General features: G+C 37.2%; 1 protein-coding gene across 1 annotated transcript in view; it reads right to left on the bottom strand.

Moving 5' to 3' along the window:
- The window catches only part of LOC123537119 (nuclear receptor ROR-beta-like), a 49,358-nt gene extending 24,030 nt beyond the window's left edge, over positions 1 to 25,328 (bottom strand). The window contains exons 1-3 of the mRNA XM_053527880.1: positions 25,212 to 25,328; positions 23,617 to 23,692; positions 15,293 to 15,450 (exon numbers count right to left, since the gene is read on the bottom strand). Coding sequence (XP_053383855.1) covers positions 15,293 to 15,450; positions 23,617 to 23,692; positions 25,212 to 25,328 — 351 coding nt within the window. The remainder of the gene's footprint in view (positions 1 to 15,292; positions 15,451 to 23,616; positions 23,693 to 25,211) is intronic.
- Positions 25,329 to 26,461: the final 1,133 nt, after the last annotated feature.

The following is a 26,461-nucleotide window of genomic DNA, read 5'->3' as shown; positions in this document are numbered from 1 at the left end:
TATCAGTATTTTACTATGTATCTAATTGTAGCTGGACACACATAAAGTATACGCAAAAAGACCATTTTCTTTTAAATTCATTTCAAAAATTAAATATCCATAAGAAAGACAATATATTGAATATTATCACGTCGTTTGCAAAGCTAGAATACCTATAATATTTTTTTCCATAAATTTAAGTAAAGTAAAGGATTCATTCTTTGCGCTATATAAAATATGTTCACTAGTGCGAAAAATCGATGGGTCTTATTCTTCCATATGGCTTGATTAAACAAATAGTAATAAATTCAAGTGTTTAATACGGCTTTGAATCACAAAATGCTGTTTATGAAAAGTGTCAGACGTGTATTATTAATTTAAAATTGAACAAAAATATTCAAACTCTTTAAAGTGTCATAATTTTGCCAATACGTAATGCATTCCTTATGTAAAAAACGCTTTGTTTATTCTGCAATCCAATATTTTCAATACATTAAATCCCCATTAACGCCGAATATCTTTTTTAAAGATATTTCTGGCTTGAAATAAATCTATTTTCTTCTGAATTTGTATGATAAAGATTCTTTGAACTTATAAGTTATTCGCATCTTAGAACTTGTAATCTATGCAATCAAATGACTTTAGATTGCGAATTATATCATCTATTTAAGTGTGATTACCTTGCAGTTGAAAGAAGAAAATATAAATCGGAGTACTGTAATAAATACAAATGCTGTTAACGAATAGTAACGACAAAGCTGTTTTGATAAAATTGTTAATTTTCTATAAACATGTCATGTCAGTATGCAAATAACGGGAATATTCTCATTCTCAATTTGAGCCGCACCATGGGAAAACCAACACAGTGCGTTTGCGACCAGCATGGATCCAGACCAGGCTGCGCATCCGCGCAGTCTGGTCAGGATCCATGCTGATCGCTAACGGTTTCTCTAAGTCAATTGCAATAGGTTTTAAAACGAACAGCATGAATCATGGCCAGACTGCACGGATGCGCAGCCTGGTCTGGATCCATGCTGGTCGCAAACGCACTATGTTGGTTTTCTCATGGTGCGGCTCATTTATAATAAATGTTATTTTTGTACCATTATATTTAAATATCATTTCATTCCATTACTCGTATTTATTTATGTCATTTTGTTATTCTTATTATTTTGTTGCTGTTTATTTTGTTGTCAGATGCCCTTAATGGGAATTGACTTCATCAATAGTAATAAACATGAAACTTGCATGTAATAAACGTATAATTTAAATTAATTACAGTACAAGTTTACCAAACCAGTTAAATAATTTTATTACAACAGGATCGGACCTGGCAACAAATTATAACCTATATCTGAAGATAAATTTTGGGCATTATTTACGACTTTTACCAGTTTACCAGCAAGAGGGCCGATCAGCTAGAAGTCCGTTAACGGCACTTTAAATATATTGGCGTTTCGTAGTGGCACGTTTCACATCTGGCGCTCCCCAAAACGCTAAGCGCAAAAAACGAGAACTCTGGCGACCGCACCATATTTTGGCATCCTGGCGCCGAAGCGAAAAGACAGGTTATTTGCGTTTTGGCGCGTTGGTATTGGCGTCAATACGAAAAATCGAAATTTGAACCGCTGTTTTTTGTTGTTGTTATTTATCCCACAGACAAGCATACTATTTATCATAGAAGTGCTCATATAAGCCGTGCCATGAGAAAACTAACATAGTGGGTTTGCGACCAGCATGGATCCAGACCAGCCTGCGCATCCGCGCAGTCTGGTCAGGCTCCATGCTGTTCGCTTTTAAAGCCTATTGGAATTGGAGAAACTGTTAGCGAACAGCATGGATCCTGACCAGACTGCGCGGATGCGCAGGCTGGTCTGGATCCATGCTGGTCGCATACCCACTATGTTGGTTTTCCCATGGCACGGCTCATATTAATATTTTGTCATGTAGACGTAGTCTACTGAGTATGCATTTTTTACTAGAAACCACCTGTGGAAATACGAAGATGGCAGGGAATACATCTTCTGAAAAAAATGCACTTTTTGTAATAAGGATGTAGGTGATGAATTTCACTTTCTTTTTATATGCCACAAATTTGTTAATGAAAGAAAAAAAGTATTTGAAACGCTATTACTATTTTTCAAATTGGAGAATTGTTTTCTAGCACAAATATAACTGTACTGAACAAACTTAATATATTTGTCGACGTAATTATTAAGAACTTTTTAAGTTAATATATATTTATTGGAAAATTGGTAGAATATACTTTTATAATTATTAAGAAGTTTTAAGTTAAAGGCACTGACCTTCAGATTTGGATAAAATAATCTTTCTCTCAAATTGAAGTTTGGTAATAGAATTATGAACATTAGAATAAGAGTTTTAGTTTCTAAAATATTATAAAAATTCCAAATCAAGAAAAAAAGATGACCTCGTCAGGAATCGAACCCCGGACCACCGCGACAATAAACAAAAATCAAAGCATTGTAAATACTGTAGGACGGATTGTCTTGAAATGTATTTATTCTGTCAGGTCCGAGATCAGCAATGTCCCTTTTCTGTTTGGACTGTTAAACTAGTAAATGTCTTTTTAAATGTAAGTGTAACCATAGACACATACACACAATTACAAAACAATCATACATTTTGTAATAACTATTGGGCAAATATACAACAAACTATAATAACATAGGGAACAGAACTGGAACACATTTTTAAGGTCACTAATTATAGCAGGGACGATCAGATTTTTAAGGAATACACGTATAACTGATTACCGTGTTGCAAATTAAAATAGACTATAATAGCCAAATTATTTGAGCATGAAATATTTTGATTTTGCTCTAGAATAGTAATAACTTTTACAGATTTACCGAGAGCTAAGTAATATTGTATTCGGCAATATAACAGATTCCTTTCTCAATAAATTTCCAAGTATCATAAATCATTGGAAAAGTCTTTTACTTCTTTTGATTATCAAAAGCATCTATCAAAGTTCTATTATTCTATTTCACTTCTTTGTGGTGATTAAAGATAACAATTATCCGAGCTTTTACTTCCCCTAAATTCTGAACTTTTTAGTAGAGATAATTTATTTGTGAATTTCATTGATGTAAAATCTTCGATGTAAAATCTTCAATGAAAAATCCGTCATCCAGCGATAAGAACACTGTCTCGTATATAAAGCGTGCTTAGTTTATTGGTCAGTGGGCACATCGTCTGCTCGAGTTATACTGCACTAATCATCAGCATTCAATTAAAGCGCGCAGTGAAACATGGTAATTTCAGTTGTTCTATGTGCTGCCATTTGAGAACTATTTTCTTTCGGCGGAGTGTGAAATCTATGGTGGTTATCAAAAATCGATTAAGCCGAAATTCGTATATGTATTATTGTGGTTCCACAGCTATTCTACAAGATGACAGGTGGACAATTTAGGCAATCCATCCAAAAATCAAAGTACTGAAAGTACAGAAAGGCTGGCTACCACAAAACACTGAATGAAAACTGTGCGGGAAAGATGCTTGCAAAATCTTAGAAACTATAGGGTTTCTGTATTAAACTAAAGCGAGCATAGGGCATTGTTGTGATGAACCATCTTGATTAACATGTGCATCCAAGTTAAAGTTCAATCGAGAAACCTAGCCCGCCCGCTTAGCTCAGTAGGTAAGAGCGTTGGTCTACGGATCGCGGGTCGCGAGTTCATCCTCGGCGGCGCATGTTCTCCGTGACTATTGATAAACGACATTGGTCTGAATCATTAGTCCTCACCTCTGATAATTCATGTGGGGAAGTTGGCAGTTACTTGCGGAGAACAGGTTTGTACTGGTACAGAATCCAGGAACACTGGTTAGGTTAACTGCCCGCCGTTACATGACTGAAATACTGTTGAAAAACGGCGTTAAACCCAAAACAAACAAACAAACAATCGAGAAACCTAGTTTATCGGACGTAAACATGGGTCTAAGAGAGTAAACTATAGTTTAAGCCCGTTATACCGTGTGTTCGCTCGCAAATTTATGTTAGTATTCGATAATCCTAGTTTTTTTGACAAAAATTTAATATTGGAAATTTGATTGCCGAGAACCATTGTTTACGGACGTGAACCTATGTTTACGACCATGAACTTGTTTCTCGAACAAAACTATGATTTTCGGTCATTATCTTATGTTCACCAGCGTGAACCTATGTTTACGGTCGTAAACCTAAGTTCTCGATCGTTAACATATGTTCACGTTCGTAAGATATGGTTTACACTCGTGAACCCTGGTTTACTCCCGTAAACATAGGTTCACGCTCGTGAACTTAGATTCTAACATGACTGGGTTTGATTTCCAGTTGAACAAAGAAGGAAATCAACCTTTGTATGTTCTGCGATAAACAACAGTTGACGCACAGACCGGTAAGAGAGCATAATGACGTCAATGATGACGTCAAATTGCCACATGACGTCCGATACATTACTCCTCGGGTAAATAAAGTCCAGCATAATATTTCTTAAAATATGTAAATGAGCATGTCAGAATGAAAACAATCAAGGCCTTCTTGTGGTTTACCGTCTAATTTACCACGGTTAATCGTTCAAATGCTTCAGTATTTAACCACTCGGGCTAACGCCCTTGTGGTTCAATTCCTACACATCTGAACTCTGAACCGTGGTAAATCAGATGATAAACCGCTTGAAGACCTTGATTATTTCTTAAATAACGGCCGAAATTCAAAGTTCAATTGAAAAACCTAGTTGAAACCTTGGTTTACGGGGGTGTTTTCGCTCGAAAATATGGATAAGTATTAGAAAAACCTGGTTTTACGTTCGTTTGTTTATCTGTAATTGCTAATTTTAGTTTTTTTTTACCGTAAACCTGGGTTCACGTTATTATTGGACAATTGGCGTGCCATAACCGTTTATATGTTTCTTAAGAAGCGATAATAAACATTGAGGGACATAATATCAGATAAAATATAAAGGTAACAAGCACAACATCTATATTTCGATATGCAACCCCCCCCCCCCCCCCCCCCACCCTCCGATTAAATCCTTTTACTCGAGGTTCCCCAGAAAAATTGTTATCGACAATTTTATTTTGTGTTTTATAATTGTTACGCAATATTTTGAGGTTTCATTTAGAAAAATATTTGGTAAAATGAATTCTCTGCGATCGTTTTGCGCAATGGCTATCACTTTGAAATTTGTCTCTGTTTCAGCTGGAGAAAAAAAAGACGACATAATTTATACAAAATTAACAAATAAAGAAAACGAACAAACAAACAACAACGACACGGTAAAAGTCGTTTAAAGATGAATCACAGTGCGAAAATATGTTACTTCAGGACTGTATCAAGTTAGTGCAATTGTTAAACATTACCAATACGGGTCCACTGTCTTAATATAACCTGAAAAAAAAATTGAAAACGTGTGTTTAAACAAAACTCGCTGACATCTACATCCCACCCTTAAAGCAAATTGGTGACAAAGCGCTTTTTACATTATATCTTTCAGTATTCGTCAAAAGGTTTAAAACAAATTTACTAGTATAAAAATAGCCTAAAAGTAAAAAAAACAGGTATAATGTGGTAATTTGTTTCTTCTCACGTTACTGTGGCACTTCCACGCAGCGATTACGTCCCTTAGTCGCTATCACAAATGATCTGAAAGAATTGATTCTTAAAGCTTAAGCCCTAAATATAAGACCTGATATAACTCATATCACTGTAAGTTCATTTTAATTGATATTTGATATTTCTTATTTTCTACGTTATGTCAGGTCGTTGAATAATGCGCAGTATAATTCATCACGGAACCAGCGTTTGTTTCCTTAGCTGCTTACAGACCGTGGTCATAATTAATCTATAACGAAGCGGTCAACACTGAGTTACGAAAAAGTTCCATTCATACGGACATTTCATTCATAGAGGCGAATTAATTTACCATCATTATGTAATATTTTCTAATGTTATCTTTCAAGTATTTACCGTTAGAAAAATAAAACATTATTATAACATGTTTGAGCAAATAGATCTATTGAAACAGGTAAGTTTAACAATCTTTATACAACTCTATGGCAAAACTGATAAACGTGGCGGACTATTTGAATTGCGCATGAAATTATATTTTGTGTTGTCAGTCTCAGCACCTGTTGAACTTTACAGAAACTCGATACATGGTTATAATAGTCTGGCGAATATCGCCAGCCTAAAAACCGTCGTCGTAACCAATAGAGCTATAGCGGAATTAGTGAATATAGATATTTATAATCGAGACAGTTTATCTGAAGTAAAAGCACGCTTTTCAACTTTCATCGTAAAAAGTAGTAAAAGCAGCAAATTCTCATGTGTTTCCGTAACATACAGTTTGTCAGTAATTAAGTTTTAAAGCCTTTTTAACAAATATAGCATTTATTTCAAGATATCTAAAAAATATTTTTTGTGTGTTGTCGAATGATCTGGAGGCCAATCTCTTTAATATATATTTTTTGGAAAATTGGTAGAATATACTTTACAAAAAATCTACATTATCACCATTTGATTTGCTTTGTAGTATTAAATACATGAAGCAGACTGATATACGTATATATTATGTTTGTCGTTCTCCATTGACTTGCAGTTTGTTAATATGATATGCCGCTATAACTACAAAACTGATGCTTATGTTGCTTACTTGATGTAAACCCAAGTTGAAAGTTTGAAAGTTCATTGTCGCTTTTAGTCCTGAAACTCTTGATAAAACGAGAAGCAGCACTCCTTGGACAAACCCAGAATAAAATGGTATGTGCACGACGACAAGACAAAAGATAATTGCCACTAATTTGTGTTTTCTTTGGGGGTTTTTTCCTGCGACAGAAAGACAAATGCAATAGTAACAAGATACGTTTATAATTGTCCTGTTAAAGTAGGAGAGGCGTAGTTATTATATCATTTTGTGGCATTAATGTGCAAGGACGTGCATAGCTTCCTACATCACATGCCATGAATATACTACCACTTTAGACTCCCTACAGTTTGTTAACTCAGCGCCGGATTATAGTGATGAGTACAGCCAGTATCACCGAGTCTCAACGTAAGCGTTGACCGGTGGTATAATTACGTGCGAGCAGGTCGCTTTTTGCGGTTGTTTTCACCAGTCAAGGTAATATTTTCCTTCGTAGTTTTTTTCATTTTTAAAGCTTTGTTATTAAGAATTGGCCGAGGATGACCTACAATGGACGCGCTTTGAAGGTGATGTATTGAATTTTTCATGTCATTTGTATTTTTTTCTAACATTCAGGAAATATTCACTAAAAAACACGTATTTGGATACCATATCGTAGTTTTCTCGCTTTAAATGGATAAATTACTGTTAAAATGTCCTTTGATTTAGTTATACATGTACGATATACCCACTTTAACAGATCGGTCACCGTTATATGCAATTTCAAAAATCACATAGCCCGGCAAAACCCGGCCGTCGGCGAAGGTGCTGTCTTACGTCCGAGTCGGCGGTACACAAAAATAAAAATGCATACGTACGAGCTGGTGGAATTTATGAAAAACGATATTTTCAAGACTTTTCAGGATCCGACAGTGGACAAAATGTATTTTTATCGATATATAGACTACCATTTCATGTTTCTTCGTTGTGCACAGTCATTTTAACATATGTCGGTTTCATACTCGAAGCCTCTACTAAATTTATAATGAATTAAAGGGTGGCGGGGGACACAGGCCCCATCTAACGATCCTTATGGTATAGTATTTATATAGTAATTATATAATGCTATACCATAAGGATACCGTTAGATGGGGCATATGGCGGGGGACAGTAACTGTGTGCACAATAAATAAATCGTATGCTTTTAGGTATAAATTATGACATTGTCAATGACGCGATCAATTTAAAACCAGATAGAGATATTTTAAATTCTGAATAAAATTGATAGATACATTTGATATTTGTATTTCAGTCATCTACCATGGATGAAAATGTAAGCCTAAACATGAAAGTGAACGCGGCTGTGTCATCAATATTGGATGACATGAAGGGTGTGATCGCTAGGATGTATAGAGTATAGGATTTTTTTGATTTTTTTTTAAATTGTCCCATTGAACGTTCGTACCAGCACGGATACCTCCCACTTGAATCTGGCAGACCAGAGTCCTTCTAGAAAATTGATCTGAGTATAGAATTTTCCAGATATAAAGTAGGCCCGAGTGGTTTATATGTTAGTATTTTTTATTCTAAGGATGTACTTCTAATGTTCAGAATGTTGGTGGCAATTTCCCGTGCAATAAAGGTAGGTATTGCCTTATATATTAATAGTAAATGATCAATGGAATGTTTGATGTTACTCAATAGTTTTTATTCGATAGCTATTGGGTAAAATGTATCTAGATCAAAGAAATAAATTTTCTTAATTATAGAAAAAGAAAATTGATTTACTTTCAGTGTTGGTATGACCTAATTATGAACCTGTATCCAATATCACCAAAATCAAGCGTTTGGTTAATAAAACATTTGAGATTTTTCGTGCCATTGAATCGCAAAACATCTAAAAGTATACTTTTATATATATTATATAAAACAAGTGAGTACAACTGGGAACAAAAGCTGCCACTCGACTAATGTCAGTGCTTAATAGTTAACTATTAACTATCTTCACTGAAAGGTTTTGGTCGAAACAAAGTCATTTAAATTAAGTGATTTCTTTAAATCGGTAAAGTACCATAATTCTATGAGCACCGCATGAAACAGTAACTGAAATTTAAATTGCACAATCAAATATTAGTCAGGATGGTTCACAGAGTCTGTAAACTAGACTGCATATGTGCATTATTAAACTGCACACATTTCTCCATTTAGGAATTCAGTGTATTCATTTAATTTTGGGTTGTATATAGTATAGTAGTCGCAACTTGACCGCAATGGTTGAACTTAGGCTGATTATTCATATCGATTATTAAGGGGTGCTTTGGGTAGCCGTGTGTATTTATATGGAATTAGCTTGTATACAGTGCTGTGTCAAAGTATATACTTACATTTGATCGTTAAAACTTTCCAATACATTAATTTATATTTCCATTTCTCGTCCAGCTCGTGTTTTACGTACACTCCTTTTCAATAATAGGTTGTGTCTTATTATGTATTATAATACAAAGGTCAACCACCGGGGTCAAGTTGCTTCCACTATACTTCTATTACTTTTCTCCCAAACGTTACTAGCAATAGTTACACATATTAATATACAAAGCACATCTAGAAACGCAACATTTTTCAACATATATATACATGTAAAAGGAAAGTGTGAAAGAAAAACGAGGGATAAAAACGTTGCGTATCTAGATGTACTTAGCTTTTAATAGGGCCAACTGTGGTTTAACTGTACTGTAAGCGTAGACACATGGGCAAATACTAGTCTGGCGATCGCGAAGGACACATTACTATTCGGTCACAAAATCCTGCTAAATGCGCTAAATGACTGTGTACAATGATGCGTTAAATGACTGTGCATAACGAAGAAACATGAAATAGTAGTCTATATATCGATAAAAATGCATTTTGTCCACTGTCAGATCCTAAAAAGTCTTGAAAATATCGTTTTTCATAAATTCCACCAGCTCGTACGTATGCATTTTTATTTTGGTGTACCACCGACTCGGACGTAAGACAGCACCTTCGCCGACGGCCGGGTTTTGCCGGGCTATGTGATTTTTGAAATTGCATATAACGGTGACCGATCTGTTAAAGTGGGTATATCGTACATGTATAACTAAATCAAAGGACATTTTAACAGTAATGTATCCATTCAAAGCGAGAAAACTACGATATGGTATCCAAATACGTGTTTTTTAGTGAATATTTCCTGAATGTTAGAAAAAAATACAAATGACATGAAAAATTCAATACATCACCTTCAAAGCGCGTCCATTGTAGGTCATCCTCGGCCAATTCTTAATAACAAAAGATTAAAAATGAAAAAAACTACGAAGGAAAATATTACCTTGACTGGTGAAAACAATCGCAAAAAGCGACCTGCTCGCACGTAATTATACCACCGGTCAACGCTTACGTTGAAACTCGGTGAGTATACCTACCCCTCTGACCAGTGACATTCCGTGCAAAGCATAGTTGTAAATACATGTGCACTACTGACTAGTGCGCAAAAACCCACTAGAGCTAATGTGGCTTAATATATTATGTTATCATTAAGTTATTAAGCATATATCTATTTCGTGAACTTTAACAAAAACATTTGATAATTTTAGGTTTTTATTTATTTATTAATAACTCCCTTACATCTTTAAACGATGTTTCAGCAAATAACTTTTTATTTACACTACAGTAAGTTCTTTGATTTTTATGCTCCCGAAGGTGGGCATATTGAAATCGCACTGTCCGTCCGTCCGACCATAACTTTGTAAATTCTTGTCCGGGTTGTTACTCTGCCATCCATGAAGGGATTTTGAAATAGCTTGGCATAAATATAAACCTTAATGAGACGACGTTTCATGCGTAAGACCCAGACCCCTAGCTCCAAGGTCAAGGCCACACTTAGAAGTCAAAAGTTAATATGGTCTGTTTCGTGTCCGGTTCGTAACTTTGCCATTCATCAAGGGATTTTGAAAGAACTTAGCCTAAATGTTTATCATAATGAGACGACGTGTCATGCGCCAGACCCTGACCCCTAGCTCCAAGGTCACACTTAGAGGTCAAATGTTAACAGGGTCTGTTTTTGTGTCCGGCCCATAATTCTGACATTCATGAAAGGATTTTGAAATATCTTGGCATAAATGTTATAACCATAATCAGACAATGTGTCATGCACAAGACCCAGATCCCTAGCTCAAATGTCAAGGTCATAGTTAGAAGTCAAAAGTTAATAGGATCTTTTCCGTGACCGGTATATAACTCTGCCATCCATGAAGGGATTTAAAACAACTTGGCATAAACGTTTAACATAATGAGACAATGCGTCACGCGCAAGACCCAGACCCCCAGCTCCAAGATCAAGGTTACACTTAGAAGTCAAGTCAAAGGTTAATAGGGTCTGTTTCATGTCCGGTGCGTAACTCAGTCATTCATCAAGGGATTTCGAAATTACTTGGCATAAATATTCCCCATAAAGAGAAAACGTGTCATGCACAACAACCAGATCCCTAACTCTAAGGTCAAGGTCACATTTAGAGGTTAAAGGTTAAAACAACTTGGCATAAACGTTTAACATAATGAGACAATGCGTCACGCGCAAGACCCAGACCCCCAGCTCCAAGATCAAGGTTACACTTAGAAGTCATGTCAAAGGTTAACATGGCCTGTTTCTTGCCCGTTCCGTACCTCTTCCATCGATGAAGAGATTTTAAAATTACTTGGCATAAACGTTTCCTGTATTGAGATGACGTGTCAGACGCAAGACCAAGACCCTAGCTTCAAGGTCAATGTCACACTTAGAAGTCAAATGGTAACATTGTATGTTTCTTGTCCGGTCAATAACTCCATTCATCAAGGGATGCTAAATTAAAATTACTTGTCACAATTGTTCCCTATAATGAATTGGTGCGTCATGCTCAAGACCCAGACTCCTAGCTCCAAGGTCAAGGTTACCATTGGAGAACTTTTTTTATCTGGTTACAAAATGATTCATACCTAAACTATTCTGGCATATTTTGCGCAAACAACTATAGGATTCTAGGACACACTTCGGGGACGTTTGTCGCTAATAGTGACAGCTCTTGTTTGAGGTTCAATTTTAAGGTATGACCCACGTAATGGTGAATATTTCAAATCTTCAAAACAATGTTACAGCAATATACTGTATCCAGTGAGAGACTTGTATGCAAAATTTAAACAACTTTTACCGTGCTGTTTTTTTTATAAATTTTGTACAATTAAGGATATTTCCTCAAGCTCAAGTGGAGACAAATTTCAAAGTGATGGCCGCTGTCCAAAACGTTTGCAGAGAATCCATTTTACCATTGATTTTGATAAAAGGAAATCAAACTATTGGTAAACAATTATAAAACACAAAATAAAACTGTGAATATCTTTTTTTTTCAAGGGTGCCTCAAGTAAAAGATTTAATGAGACAGAATTCTAATTCCAACATTGAAAACTTATGGTTGAGTCATGTGGGACTGTTTTAAATTTTGCTAACTTCATTCAAAAATAGCCTTTGAGCAGAAGTAAAACCTACCTACATTTCTTCCAAAATATGTAATCTAAAGAGTAAAGGCAAAATAGAGAACTTTTACCGCATGTAACTCAGTATTTTTAAAGATGTGGGACATAACCCTACAAATAAACTAGACTAGATATCTTTAGTGCACACCATTTCTGACAGTCTTGAGACGAAATTATGTCACTTTGATTTTTCTTGGTAGAAATTTTGCTCGATCGAGGTAAGAAATTCATTCGTTAGATTTTTGTATAATTTTTGAATTACGATTTTTATTTAGTAAATTTTTGTTCATTCTACAGAATTTTGTAAATACGTTTACTTTTCGGCAAGAGATTAGCCAGTTTCGGTATGTCAGGCTAATTTATTAATTTTTTCAGACTTTTGTAAATTATTTCGAAAGAGGAATCTAAAGTGTTTCGTTTGTATCAGCTGTAAAATTTATATTTGAAATTGGGTAACATAATTATTAGAAAATTATCTTTGTCATAAATCGTGTATGTCAAACATTTCGTTGTAAATTATGGAACGCCGCTACTGCATTGAATTGTAATGTATAAATGTATATGTTTGCAAGTATACTACCATGTATTTAATACGTGATTGTAATTTGAAATTATTGTGTGCCAGTCTATAGCATATTTATACAATGTCCGTTTTGTTGTATGGTAGTTGATATTACATTCATACCAGCTATTGTATAACGTTTAATTTGCATTGCATTGTGTTATTTTGTGGTTGTATCTATATGTATCCTTATCTTTAATTTTTCATCATAATCTTTTCATATCTTTTCCATACTTTAATTTTAGACTTGTAAGTAATTAATTTGAGAAATAATGGAAGTAATAAGTGACGTATTGTAATCACGTGACGTATGAACTTAGTAGCACTCATATTTTGTATAAGTAGCACGTATTATTTATGGGAGCCTACGGAGGTATGGTGTACCCAAAGGAGCAGTTTTATGCCCTTACTTGTATTTGCTATGGTGCTTACCTGGTGATGATGTCACGACCCGGAAGTTCAATATCCGAGGTTCGCTTTAGTGTACTCGCCTGGATGTGATTTCCCAGCGGAAAAAGTTTAGTCCCATGGTTGTGCCTTAACCGCAAAGACGCTGATTTTTGTAGTCAACTGAGACAGCTCAGGGATACAAACACCTACCAACATATGGGGAGCCAAAAAGGAGTCAACGTTTTCACGGTTTAACCTGACTTTATTTTAAGATATGTTATTAGTGCTACATAAAATTTGAAGTAAAAGGAAACACCTGTAAAACGTCACAATGGAAATGAACTGTACAGATACTGAGCTCGGAGTTTTTTGTTGTTGTTTTTTTTTTTTTTTTTTTTTTGTTTCCTTTTCATTCTTTTCTTCTAAGATTTTTGTTTTCATTCATTGTAAATAATCATTTTCCGCAAATAAACTTGTAAATATTGTAATGAGTGTTAAGTTGTTCCGATAGTTGCTGTCCCCGGTTCGTCCATCCTGTCAAATATATTGTCAAGATCATTTCTCAACTTGATTATTTTATCAGCAAAGTATCGTAGAAAGTCATTTGCCAAACACCTTATAGACCACTTTAGAGGTCTAAAACAATTACCAGACCTGTTCTACTTCTACTGTTTATACGAAAAATTTTACGATGAAAAATCCCATGGGCCTGTAGTGTGATTCGAACCCGGGTCGCTTGGGTGCTAGTCAAATGCTCTAACCACTGAGCCAAAGAGGCCACACACTTACGCAGTTGTCAGAGATTAAATTTAAACTTACAGGTTGTGCGTTAGCGACCGTAACAATGCAGCAGAAGCATGAGAAGTCCGTGCATGTCATTTATGGTGCACGCGTGATATACTCCGAAATAATATTTATCATATTATCATTTGTTTAAAAAATGCGTTTTTAGTAAAATGTTTCGACCAGTTTTACACATCCTCAAAGCTGATATAAACCTGACTTTGCTGTAAAATTTCAACATTCAATTTTACACAGCTGAAATTTAAAACGGGCATACCCCTCTGTTTAAGTTAAGAATGCTTCATGAAACAGGCTATTTTATTCAAAAAATAAATAATGATAACTGCAAAAGAAAACAAACACCACATATCTCCTCCAAGTTAATTAATAATCTGCTAGTGACAATTTCCATACAATTAGCATGGAACATAAATGACAAAGTTGTATTTTAGAAAATAACCCAGGTAAATTTCGGACGTGTCTGAAATAAGATTAACAGTTCAAACGTAGTTTTAAGGCAGTTTTTGAGTAGTAGCACACTTCTCGTCTTCTGAAAAATCTTTTAATATTACCGAATATCGTTAATCCATTTCAAATTTTTATTCCTTTAAATATCATTATATATTTTGCACTTCGCAAAGTTTTGTCGGTCTTATGCCATTTCCTTGACAGTCTTTCATTTATGTAAAACAGTCAGTTACCTGGATTCTATACTTGTAATGACTTTACACACACAAGTAACTAACAACTTCTTTATATGAACAGGGCCGTTTGTTCGAAAACTTTTAAACCGTGTAACTAACTGCTGTTAATTTGATTAAAATTTATTTCTTGAAAACTTGCGTGATTTTGCTATTACGCAAAGCTTTTAGTGTTCGCTTATCCTCACTATACATTCTTTTCTGAGTCTTCTAAAATGTCGAACATAATTCTAAATATTTATCCAACTGTTAGCTTAATCGCTTTAAGTTTCGAACACGCCAGATGTGGAGGACGAGAGCGACTTTACAAGAAATAATATTTAATCAAATCCTTGCCATGTCACAGAGAACAAAAGCCTCGATCTACAAACATCTTAATTAGTAGTACTCGTTGCTTTCATTGTCAAGAAGATAGAAGGTTTTCATATCTTCTCGATGGTGTGCGCAGATCTTTTAGCACATTTCGTTGTGTCGTCTTGGCGCGCCAGATCAGGGTATATCACCTTGCCCGGATCGGGGAAATACAAGAATAACAGCAAGAGCACAATAGTTTCAGTTGACGGACAGTCAGGGGAGGTAACTAGAGTCACGGATTGGGACTATTACAAATGTAGCTCTATCAACATTTGTCCACTGAATAAAGGGAATTCGTTTGGTAAGGTAGGGATTTGCATGATACAAAATCTCACTGAAATTATTTAAACCAAACTAAATCTTATACATCTCACCTTGCACGCTTCACATGTATTAACACCGTAATGGAACCCTGAAGCTTTTCCTCCGCAAACACGACAAGGGGGAAGAAGGGGCGGTCTTGACCCTTTATTCCCGGGCTGCTCGCTTTCATTTGCACGAGTTAGGTTGGTACGCTCCATTAAACACAGTTCTGAAATCAAGACAATACCTTCGATATCTGTTTATTGGATTTACATGTCTATATGACTAAAACGGTGCGAAATACAATTACGGTGAATATTAACAGCTTTTATGGTAATTGTTAAAAGTATTTTTACCCTGGCAGTCAATCTCTAAGAAACCAAGACAATACCTTCGATATTTACATGTCTATATGACTAAAACGGTGCGAAACAGGAGTGTAGGACAAATTCCCCTGCGGACAAAAAACCATTTGGCTCATTTTTTGCATAGGTGGACAAAACCCCCTTCGTCGTTTTCAAAAGGAAGACAAAAAACCTTTCATTTTTTTTTTTTACAATGACAAAACGCCCTTCGTTTTTTTCACAAGGGGGACATAAAAAAGGGAAGGGGGTTTTGTCCTCCTTGTAAAATTCAGCGAAGGGGTTTTTTTCCTCCTTGTAAAATTCAGCGAAGGGGGTTTTGTCCTCCTTGTGAAAAGGATGAAGGGGGTTTTGTCCGCCTATGCAAAAATGAGTGAAGGGGGTTTTGTCCGCAGGGGATTTTGTCCGGACCCCGCGAAGCACAATTACGGTAAATATTAACAGCTTTTATGGTAGTTGTTAAAAGTATTTTTACCCTGGCAGTCAATCTCTTAATCCTGAAATATTCTATTTATTCATGCAGTTGCTTGGTATCTGAAAAATAAAAAGGTTTACAAGAATGAAATGACCATTTTAAACTGAAAACTATGGAAGTTTTCGTGAACATTTAAAATGTAAAAAAAATAACTTGTTAGAGCTTGTTTTACAATATATTTCAGAAATGTCTTCTGACAAAACTGTAAATATTAAAGTACGCCGTGTATTTGAGTATATAAAATCCTTTGCTTGAATCATTCTGTTGTATGTCTGCAGGTGAACATAAAATCTCATCTAAAATCTTGAAGAGAAAGTAACTTCTGATCGATATCTACAATAATAGCCAACGTTATTTAATGATATATGCAGCTGCACTTCCCTGTATTTCTTGACGAGCATTTATACTTATTATAAACAAGAGAGTTTTATAAAGAAGTAATGAATAGAACCCAATTTTAGAAGCGCATGAAAAACAATCTTCTTATACATGAAATATAAACGAAGTTCGTCCTCTTTAATTAACAGTGCTGAACAAGTGTACTTACCTGTCACATGCAGCTTACTCCAGTCACGTCTACAGTTACACTGACTTGCGTATAGTACAGTGTTAATATGGTGCTGTTGTAGCCATAGTGTTCATCGATTTATTTGTAATGTTAGTAATGTGTAAAACAAACGATGCATTGAACTGATTCCATAGTCCATTTTCTACCAAATATCTAACTTTTATATGAAAGTTCTAATGAATACCATTTTACATATAATATATTTTTTGTTTCAAAGTTCCAGAACAATTCATTAAAAAAATACATCTTTTGATTTATTTCCCTTTTTAAAATTCCTTTAAAATATAAATAGTTGACTGTTTGATTAAATAATGAAGGTCTTCGAGTGGTCTGACGTCTGATTGATCATGGTTCAGAGTTCAGAGTTCAGAATGATGCGCGTGTGGTTAAATACTTAAGCATCTGAAAGAAGAACCGTGGTGAATTAAACGATAAACCACGAGAAGGCCTTGATAGTATTTATTTTTAACAACCGGTATTCAAGAAAATACTAGAAGTGTTAAAGACCCACCACGACCTAGTGGTCTACTTTTTCCTCCCACATGAACTTGATGCAAATAATTCTGGTAATACTGGTATAATACAGCTATTCTACAAGATGACAGGTGGACAATTTAGATCCTGTTTTCACAACTTCATCTGCAAAACTTATTCAGTCATTCTATTCTCAGTATAGTTTTATAAACATAGAATAATAACTATCTTACACTGTAGAAACAAAGTGTGGTCTAAACTCACCTTAATACAGAACAGAACAGAACAGTTCTGTTCTGTTCTGTTCTGTTCTGTTCTGTTCTTAATACATGAAGTACCGTGCATACTACTACATTAATTTATATATTTAGACATTAAACACATTATTATTATTATTATTATTATTATTATTATTATTATACCAGATTTATATAGCGCCCTTTTCATGATCAATTTCACGTTCAAAGGCGCTTTACATAGTTCAAATGCAGCCATACAGGGCGCATAATTCATCCTCTACTAGTACAGACACAGAGCGATCTGACCAGAGGGACAGAGTGACACAAAGCCCCCACGACAGAGAGATCAGAAATCAGATACAGGCTTGTCCGGCTAACTTAGCCTAGCTCGTTGCGAATAGACAGCCTGGTTCTTTAACGTGCCCAGTGTATAGCACTGATACACACAAGGATTGCCTGGGTTCCTGACCAGTACACCTCTAGTTGGGTGGGAAACACTGAAAAGCGTTTCTGAAAATTCCCAAGTAGCTGCCGGGGATCGAACCCCACGACCACCTCAGGATTGGAAGGCCAGTGTGCAAACCACTGAGCTATCCGTCCACCTTGTCTTGGCCTTATATATGTCACTGTCAATTTGTAACTAAATACTTGTTATTTCTCATTTTCTCCACGAAAAAAATGTATAATTACCATCATGGAAATACAAAAGATTACAGATATTTTATTTTGTGGTGCGTCTTTAAGGTAACTTGACAAACAGCCACTACTGACCTTGACATTTTATAGCGTAAAAATACCAGTATATTTTGAGTAGAAACAACTTCGATTTTTAAAATACCTGATAGATTGAAATATTGATAGTGGACACAAAATTCTCCTTATCATTACACAGTACCTACTGTAACATCGGCAATGTTCCAGTACTAGCTTGCCTTTTCTACCTTTTCGACATTTCATTTTTAAGGTTCCTTACAACTTAAAACACCAAATGAGATCAAACATTGACCTTTACTTGAAAACAAGTGTTTGTCCTAACAAGAACGGGACCATTATAGGCGGACATGCGGTTCAAATCTAAATTCCACCAAGACTTTACGCCGAAGAGTTTTTCCATGATGTGTGTTTTTTCTAAACAGACACAAAAACGGAAATGGAGTACTCTGAATTCTAATGTGCGAACTGATTCTGATAGAGTTACTACTGAATGCGCAGGCTTTACTGACATGATCATTCAAATAAATGAATAAATACAGTGGATTTCTTGAAGAAAAATTAATATGTTCAGAGAATTATTTTTAAATGTAGATTCTTACACATGCCCTTATAACGGTGAGGAAGTCATTCACGTGACTTATAGAAGGTCGGCTGTGCTATCAAGGAGCACACAATAATCTCAGAAGATACACCTATGGTCATCTTCACTATAAAAGCTGAATGTCAGATGAAGTACCGATAAAGCTGAATGTCAGGAGGAGCACTTGATCATAATTCACGCTCTAAAGCGCTGAATTTGAAGAAAAGCAGCCAGGATAATCTTCCACGATCTAAAGCGCTGAATATCAGGAGAGGCACCTAAGGTCATATTCCACCATCTAAAGTATTGAATGTCGGGAGAAGCACCCAGCGTCACCTTCCACCATCTAAAGCCTGAATGTCGGGATGAGCACCTAGGATTACCTTCCGCTATCAAAAGCCCTGGATGTCGGGATGAGCACCTAGGGTCATGTTCCACCATCTAAAGCCCTGAATGTCGGGATGAGCACCCAGCGTCACCTTCCACCATCTAAAGCCCTGAATGTCGGGATGAGCACCTAGGATTACCTTCCACTATCTAAAGCCCTGAGTGTCGGGAGAAGCACTCAGGGTCACGTTCCACCATCTAATGCCCTGAATGTCGGGATGAGCACCCAGCGTAACCTTCCACCATCTTAAACCCGGAATGTCGGGATGAGCACGTAGGGTCACGTTCCACCATCTAAAGCCCTGAATGTCGGGATGAGCACCTTGGATTACCTTCCATTATCTAAAGCCCTGAATGTCGGGATGAGCACCCAGCGTCACCATCCACCATCTTAAGCCCTGAATGTCGGGAGAAGCACCCAGGGTCACCTTCCACAAACTTAAGCTCTGAATGTCGGGATGAGCATCTAGGGTCACCTTCCACCATCTTAAGCCCTGAATGTAGGAAGAAGCACCCAAGACCACCTCAGGATTGGAAGGCCAGTGTGCAAACCACTGAGCTATCCGTCCACCTTGTCTTGGCCTTATATATGTCACTGTCAATTTGTAACTAAATACTTGTTATTTCTCATTTTCTCCACGAAAAAAAATGTATAATTACCATCATGGAAATACAAAAGATTACAGATATTTTATTTTGTGGTGCGTCTTTAAGGTAACTTGACAAACAGCCACTACTGACCTTGACATTTTATAGCGTAAAAATACCAGTATATTTTGAGTAGAAACATCTTCGATTTTTAGAATACCTGATAGATTTAAATATTGATGGTGGACACAAAATTCTCCTTATCATTACACAGTACCTACTGTAACATCGGCAATGTTCCAGTACTAGCTTGCCTTTTCTACCTTTTCGACATTTCATTTTTAAGGTTCCTTACAACTTAAAACACCAAATGAGATCAAACATTGACCTTTACTTGAAAACAAGTGTTTGTCCTAACAAGAACGGGACCATTATAGGCGGACATGCGGTTCAAATCTAAATTCAACCAAGACTTTACGCCGAAGAGTTTTTCCATGATGTGTGTTTTTTCTAAACAGACACAAAAACGGAAATGGAGTACTCTGAATTCTAATGTGCGAACTGATTCTGATAGTGTTACTACTGAATGCGCAGGCTTCACTGACATGATCATTCAAATAAATGAATAGATACAGTGGATTTCTTGAAGAAAAATTAATATGTTCAGAGAATTATTTTTAAATGTAGATTCTTACACATGCCCTTATAACGGTGAGGAAGTCATTCACGTGACTTATAGAAGGTCGGCTGTGCTATCAAGGAGCACACAATAATCTCAGAAGATACACCTATGGTCATCTTCACTATAAATGCTGAATGTCAGATGAAGTACCGATAAAGCTGAATGTCAGGAGGAGCACTTGATCATAACTCACGCTCTAAAGCGCTGAATGTGAAGAAAAGCAACCAGGATAATCTTCCACGATCTAAAGCGCTGAATATCAGGAGAGGCACCTAAGGTCATATTCCACCATCTAAAGTATTGAATGTCGGGAGAAGCACCCAGCGTCACCTTCCACCATCTAAAGCCTGAATGTCGGGATGAGCACCTAGGATTACCTTCCGCTATCAAAAGCCCTGAATGTCGGGATGAGCACCTAGGGTCATGTTCCACCATCTAAAGCCCTGAATGTCGGGATGAGCACCCAGCGTCACCTTCCACCATCTAAAGCCCTGAATGTCGGAATGAGCACCTAGGATTACCTTCCACTATCTAAAGCCCTGAGTGTCGGGAGAAGCACCCAGGGTCACGTTCCACCATCTAATGCCCTGAATGTCGGGATGAGCACCCAGCGTCACCTTCCACCATCTTAAACCCGGAATGTCGGGATGAGCACGTAGGGTCACGTTCCACCATCTAAAGCCCTGAATGTCGGGATGAGCACCTTGGATTACCTTCCATTATCTAAAGCCCTGAATGTCGGGATGAGCACCCAGCGTCACCATCCACCATCTTAAGACCTGAATGTCGGGAGAAGCACCCAGGGTCACCTTCCACAAACTTAAGCTCTGAATGTCGGGATGAGCACCTAGGGTCACCTTCCACCATCTTAAGCCCTGAATGTCGGAAGAAGCACCCAGGATCACCTTCCACCAAATTAAGCCCTGAATGTCTGGATGAGCGCCTAGGGTCACGTTCCACCATCTTAAGCACCTGAGTGTCGGGAGAAGCACCCAGGGTCACCTTCCACTAACTTAAGCCCTGAATGTCGGGATGAGCACCTAGGGTCACCTTCCACCATCTAAAGCCCTGAATGTCGGGATGAGCACCAAGGGTCACGTTCCTTCATCTAACGCCCTGAATGTCGGGATGAGCACCTAGCGTCACCTTCCACCATTTTAAGTCCTGAATGTCGGGATGAGCACCTAGGGTCACCTTCCACCAACTTAAGCCCTGAATGTCGGGACGAGCACCTAGGGTAACCTTCCACCATCTAAAGCCCTGAATGTCGGGATGAGCACCCAGGGTCACCTTCCACCAACTTAAGCCCTGAATGTCGGGATGAGCACCTAGGGTCACCTTCCACCATCTTAAGTCCTGAATGTCGGGAGAAGCACACAGGGTCACCTTCCACCATCTTAAGTCCTGAATGTCGGGAGAAGCACCCAGGGTCACCTTCCACCAACTTAAGCCCTGAATGTCGGGATGAGCACCTAGGGTCACCATCCACCATCTCAAATCCTGAATGTCGGGAGAAGCACCCAGGGTCACCTTCCACCATCTTAAGCCCTGAATGTCGGGATGGGCACCTAGGGTTACCTTCCACTATCTTAAGCCCTGAATGTTGGGATGAGCACCCAGGGTCACCTTCCCCCATCTTAAACCCTGAATGTCGGGAGAAGCACCCAGGGTCACCTTCCACCAACTTAAGCCCTGAATGTCTGGATGAGTACCTAGGGTCACCTTCCACCATCTAAAGCCCTGAATGTCGGGAGAAGCACCCAGGGTCACTTTCCACCAACTTAAGCCCTGAATGTCGGGATGAGCACTTAGGGTCACCTTCCACCATCTTAAGCCCTGAATGTCGGGAGAAGCACCCAGGGTCACCTTCCACCATCTTAAGTCCTGAATGTCAGGATGAGCATATAGGGTCACCTTCCACCATCTTAAGCCCTGAATGTCGGGATGAGCACATAGGGTCACCTTCCACCAACTTAAGCCCTGAATGTCGGGATGAGCACCCAGGGTCACCTTCCACCATCTTAAGCCCTGAATGTCGGGAGAAGCACCCAGGGTCACCTTCCACCATCTTAAGTCCTGAATGTCGGGATGAACACATAGGGTCACCTTCCACCATCTTAAGCCCTGAATGTCGGGATGAGCACATAGGGCCACTTTTCCACCAACTTAAGCCCTGAATGTCGGGAGAAGCACCCAGGGTTACCTTCCACCATCTTAAGTCCTGAATGTCGGGATGAGCACATAGGGTCACCTTCCACCATCTTAAGCCCTGAATGTCGGGATGAGCACATAGGGTCACCTTCCACCAACTTAAACCCTGAATGTCGGGAGAAGCACCCAGGGTCACGTTCCTCCATCTAAAGCCCTGAATGTCGGGATGAGCACCTAGGGTCACCTTGTACCAACTTAAGCCCTGAATGTCAGGATGGGCACATCCACTTTCTAAATTTGCAATTTCAGCTACACAAGGGATAGCAAAAATAATGGCATGGGTGATGGTCTCTTAGTTGAGCAAACCATTATAAATAGAAGATTTGTTTGTTTGGTTTGGGCTTAAGGCCGTTTTCAACAATATTTCAGTTTTGTAACGGCATGCAGCCTTACCAGTGCTTCTGGATTCTGTACCAGTACAAACCTGTTCTCCGCAAGTAATGCCAACTTCCCCATGTGAATCAGATGTGGAGGACAAACGATTTCAGACACAATGTCTTTCATCAAATCGTAATGGAGAACATACGCCCGGCCCGGTAATCAAATTCACGACCCTGCGATCCGTAGATTATGCTCTCTCTACAAAGCTAAGCGGGCAAGCTATATAAATAGAAGAAGAAGAATCTTTTGAAATTTGATAAATTCTGGCAAGACCTAGAAACTACTTGATTTTAAGCTGGAGATACAAGATACACGTCTAAGTTTATTTCATGAACTTCGTATGAACGAATAAGCATATCTATAGCATGTTTAGTGAACTGTAAAATACATCTGGTAATTTGACATTAAACATTTTTACTTGCACTAAACTGTAAACTGAGCAAAATTTGATTAAAAACATCGAAAATACATAAAATGGAAACAAAATGTTTTTGTTTTTTGTTGTTGTTTTTTTTTCGATCTGCATGAAAGTACATTCAGTTGAAATAAAATATACTGTAGTGAGTTACGTTTCTTTAGAGCTGAAATGGTTTTAATTCAAATGTCATGTAGTGTTAAAACTACTTCTAAGGTCAGAAGACAACAAAAATCTTAATTTTGTATTTTCGAGTCGATCCAGTCCCTGAAGCTCGATATTCTCGTGTAGACGTTTGGCAAAGTCACGTGGCACACACTGCTTCCCCATGACGTCAGACCCGCTAGAGTGTGACCTCCATCATTTGCACACACAAAAGGTCCACCAGAATCACCCTGTGAATATTTTATTCATATAAAACATTTGAAAAAGTAAACAAAGTTAATATTTGTAAAACAGACTTCTTATTGCATTGTTATACACTTAAAAATGGACTATTCTAACACTTTCTTTTCAAGATATAAACAAAGAAGGATTTTACCGTGTATTGTCTTGTCGATTAAAACACGTTTCCCAAAATAACCTACTTTTGGCTATTCCGACTAAAATAGGATTCCAGATTAGTATCCCTCCCTGGTGTAATTCGAGCGTGTTAGAATGGAAATATATTTTAGGTTTGCATGCTTTGTTGGCAAATAAAAACACAATTTTTCGTTCAGACGCGTCGTAATTAATCACTCAATTTCGGCCTTCGCGATAAGATTACTACGCATCTGAACTCAAAACTGTGTTTTATTTGCCAACATAGCACGCAAAACTAAAATCTATTTTCCAAACAAAAAAGAATCAGATACGCGTGGTATTCCGAATCGTGCGAATTAAAACCTACAAACACATAATTATCTAGAAATGTTGTCTTGGATACTGTTGGAATACATCAGACTAATCCAGCGATAAGGTTACATTTAAATGTTATAATTATATTATAATGCTTGCATGTAAAACGAATAATTATGAGCAATCGATTAAACATAGGATCCGCGTGTAAAACTTTTATGTTGTCGAGGTAACTTTATGATTTTTAGAAAAAAAAAATTAAACTCGCACTAACTAAACAAACGGGAAATTCTAAGTGTATTTTCTTCACGAGTCTTAAGGTGAAAAAAAAAATGATATCTCTGATCAACTTCTCTCTTTGGAGGCTATAAAGACCAAACACATAATTTATTGGAAGATTCTCTGTCACCGCAATGTGTTTAAACATACATATTTAAATGTACTTCAAAAGTAGGTTAACTAAGAAGGAGAATTCTTGCATACCAGACTGGGATTTCTGGTGATTTCACCGGTGCTGGAAAACTCCATCTTATACCCCAGAGTGTAAGATGTCTCTCGTGCTGTAAATGACGTATAACGAACTACATCTGTACAGTAGATTTGTGTAGTAATAATAACGATTTACATAAAACAGAATAAAAATCATATACCTTGATAGTTTCTCTTTGTTCTTTTTCTAGATTCCAAAAACGTCATTTTACGGAAAAACATAACGTTTCACTGCAAATGATAAAACAAAACCGGAACTATTTCCTTGTTTCCGGCTTTGTAACGTCATGACATACTTCCTGTTTACGGCGCTTTGTTAATATACGCTACTTTAAGAAAAAAGTGCTATAAGAACTATTATTTGTTGAATATGGCATGCAAGAAAAAGATTCAATCACTGGTGGTAGGTGCAGATGGAAATATCCAGCTCTCTGGTAACTGTTTAAGCGATAACTCGACAAGACCCTCGCCATAAACAGTTACCCTCGAGCCGGATATTTCCACCTGCACCTACCACCAGTAAAAGAATCTTATAAGATATGCACGAAATTCTCGTATAAACTCACAGCCTTCGCAACAGCTACAAACCATGCAAACGGAGCTGTCATTGAAATGACTGTTGTCGTCATTGAAACAGATGTGATAGGTGTGGTTCCTCTGACGGCCCCAGATCCTCTCACACTGTCTCCCTGTCACCACAGTCATGTCCGACTGTTTCAAAATGTCCGAAGTGCTATTTGTAACTGTCAGAAAAGTCACATCAGACAAGATAAATAATAGAAAAGGTATGTTGATTTTTTTTAAATGTACGGAAGATAGTATTTTTGTCATCAATCTTCATTAAAAACCTTATCAACCATAAAAGCACTAATTTATAACACGACATACGAGAATCTTTTTTAAAGTATCTGGCCACCTAAAATTGTGCGTGTAATTTAAGAAATGAACTATTTTTTTCGGAGTTTATGCGAAATAAACGACAGAATAGGATCGGCAAATCTATCGGCTAGCGATTTATGTTTAATTTCCCGTTCCTATTCTGTCGTTTATTTACAGTATATTTTCTTTCAATTTGTAAACAAGGTTATATTATAAATTGCACATATCGTTTGTTGTATTTAACATTTAAATCAGCTTCCGCCACACGGAACAAATGCGCCGTTCTCCTTGACTATACGTGGATGTCGTCCAAACAGTGGCCCGTTATCACCAAGCAGCGTTGTCGAAAACTTTGGCGTCTTTCCTTTTGCTATTTATACAAAATGAACGTCACGATTTTCAATGAAAACGAACAGGGCGAATAGTAAACTAGTATGTTATCAAATAAGGAAATAATGTATGCTGTTGAAAATTCAATGAAAATATTTAGCTCTGACTTACCAGAAGCCATCACAAACAAACCGAAGAAAACCAGCCAGATCATTATGAAAGTAAAGATTTTTGTGGATTCTTGACTGCCATGGGCGTTTTACATTGTCCTCTCTCTTTGCCCGAACAACAAATAAATAAAATCATATTGGCGGTGCAATTCAATTCTTGAGATGATAACCGAATTTTGGACCCAATTTTCACCAGTGGTGTAGCTGTCTGGGCAGAGTAATACGTGTTGAACTTCAGAAATAGTCCATTGTTTCCGTTTTGCAAAAAAGTTTTCTATTTGCATGGATACCCTCCAGAAGCATAAATAAATATTGTGTATCTAGACTGGGTCTAAATATAACTCAGACCCGACCTTCAGGTAGTGAACCCATAAAAACAATTGGAAAGTTACGTTTGTTGAAACGTATAATCCGTATGTAATTTCGGCATTATTCGTTATGAACGGAAAGCCAGGTGCT

The sequence above is a fragment of the Mercenaria mercenaria genome, chromosome 17, assembly GCF_021730395.1.
Source record: "Mercenaria mercenaria strain notata chromosome 17, MADL_Memer_1, whole genome shotgun sequence".
Lineage (NCBI taxonomy): Eukaryota > Metazoa > Mollusca > Bivalvia > Venerida > Veneridae > Mercenaria > Mercenaria mercenaria.
This window is presented reverse-complemented; position numbering and strand designations above follow the sequence as displayed.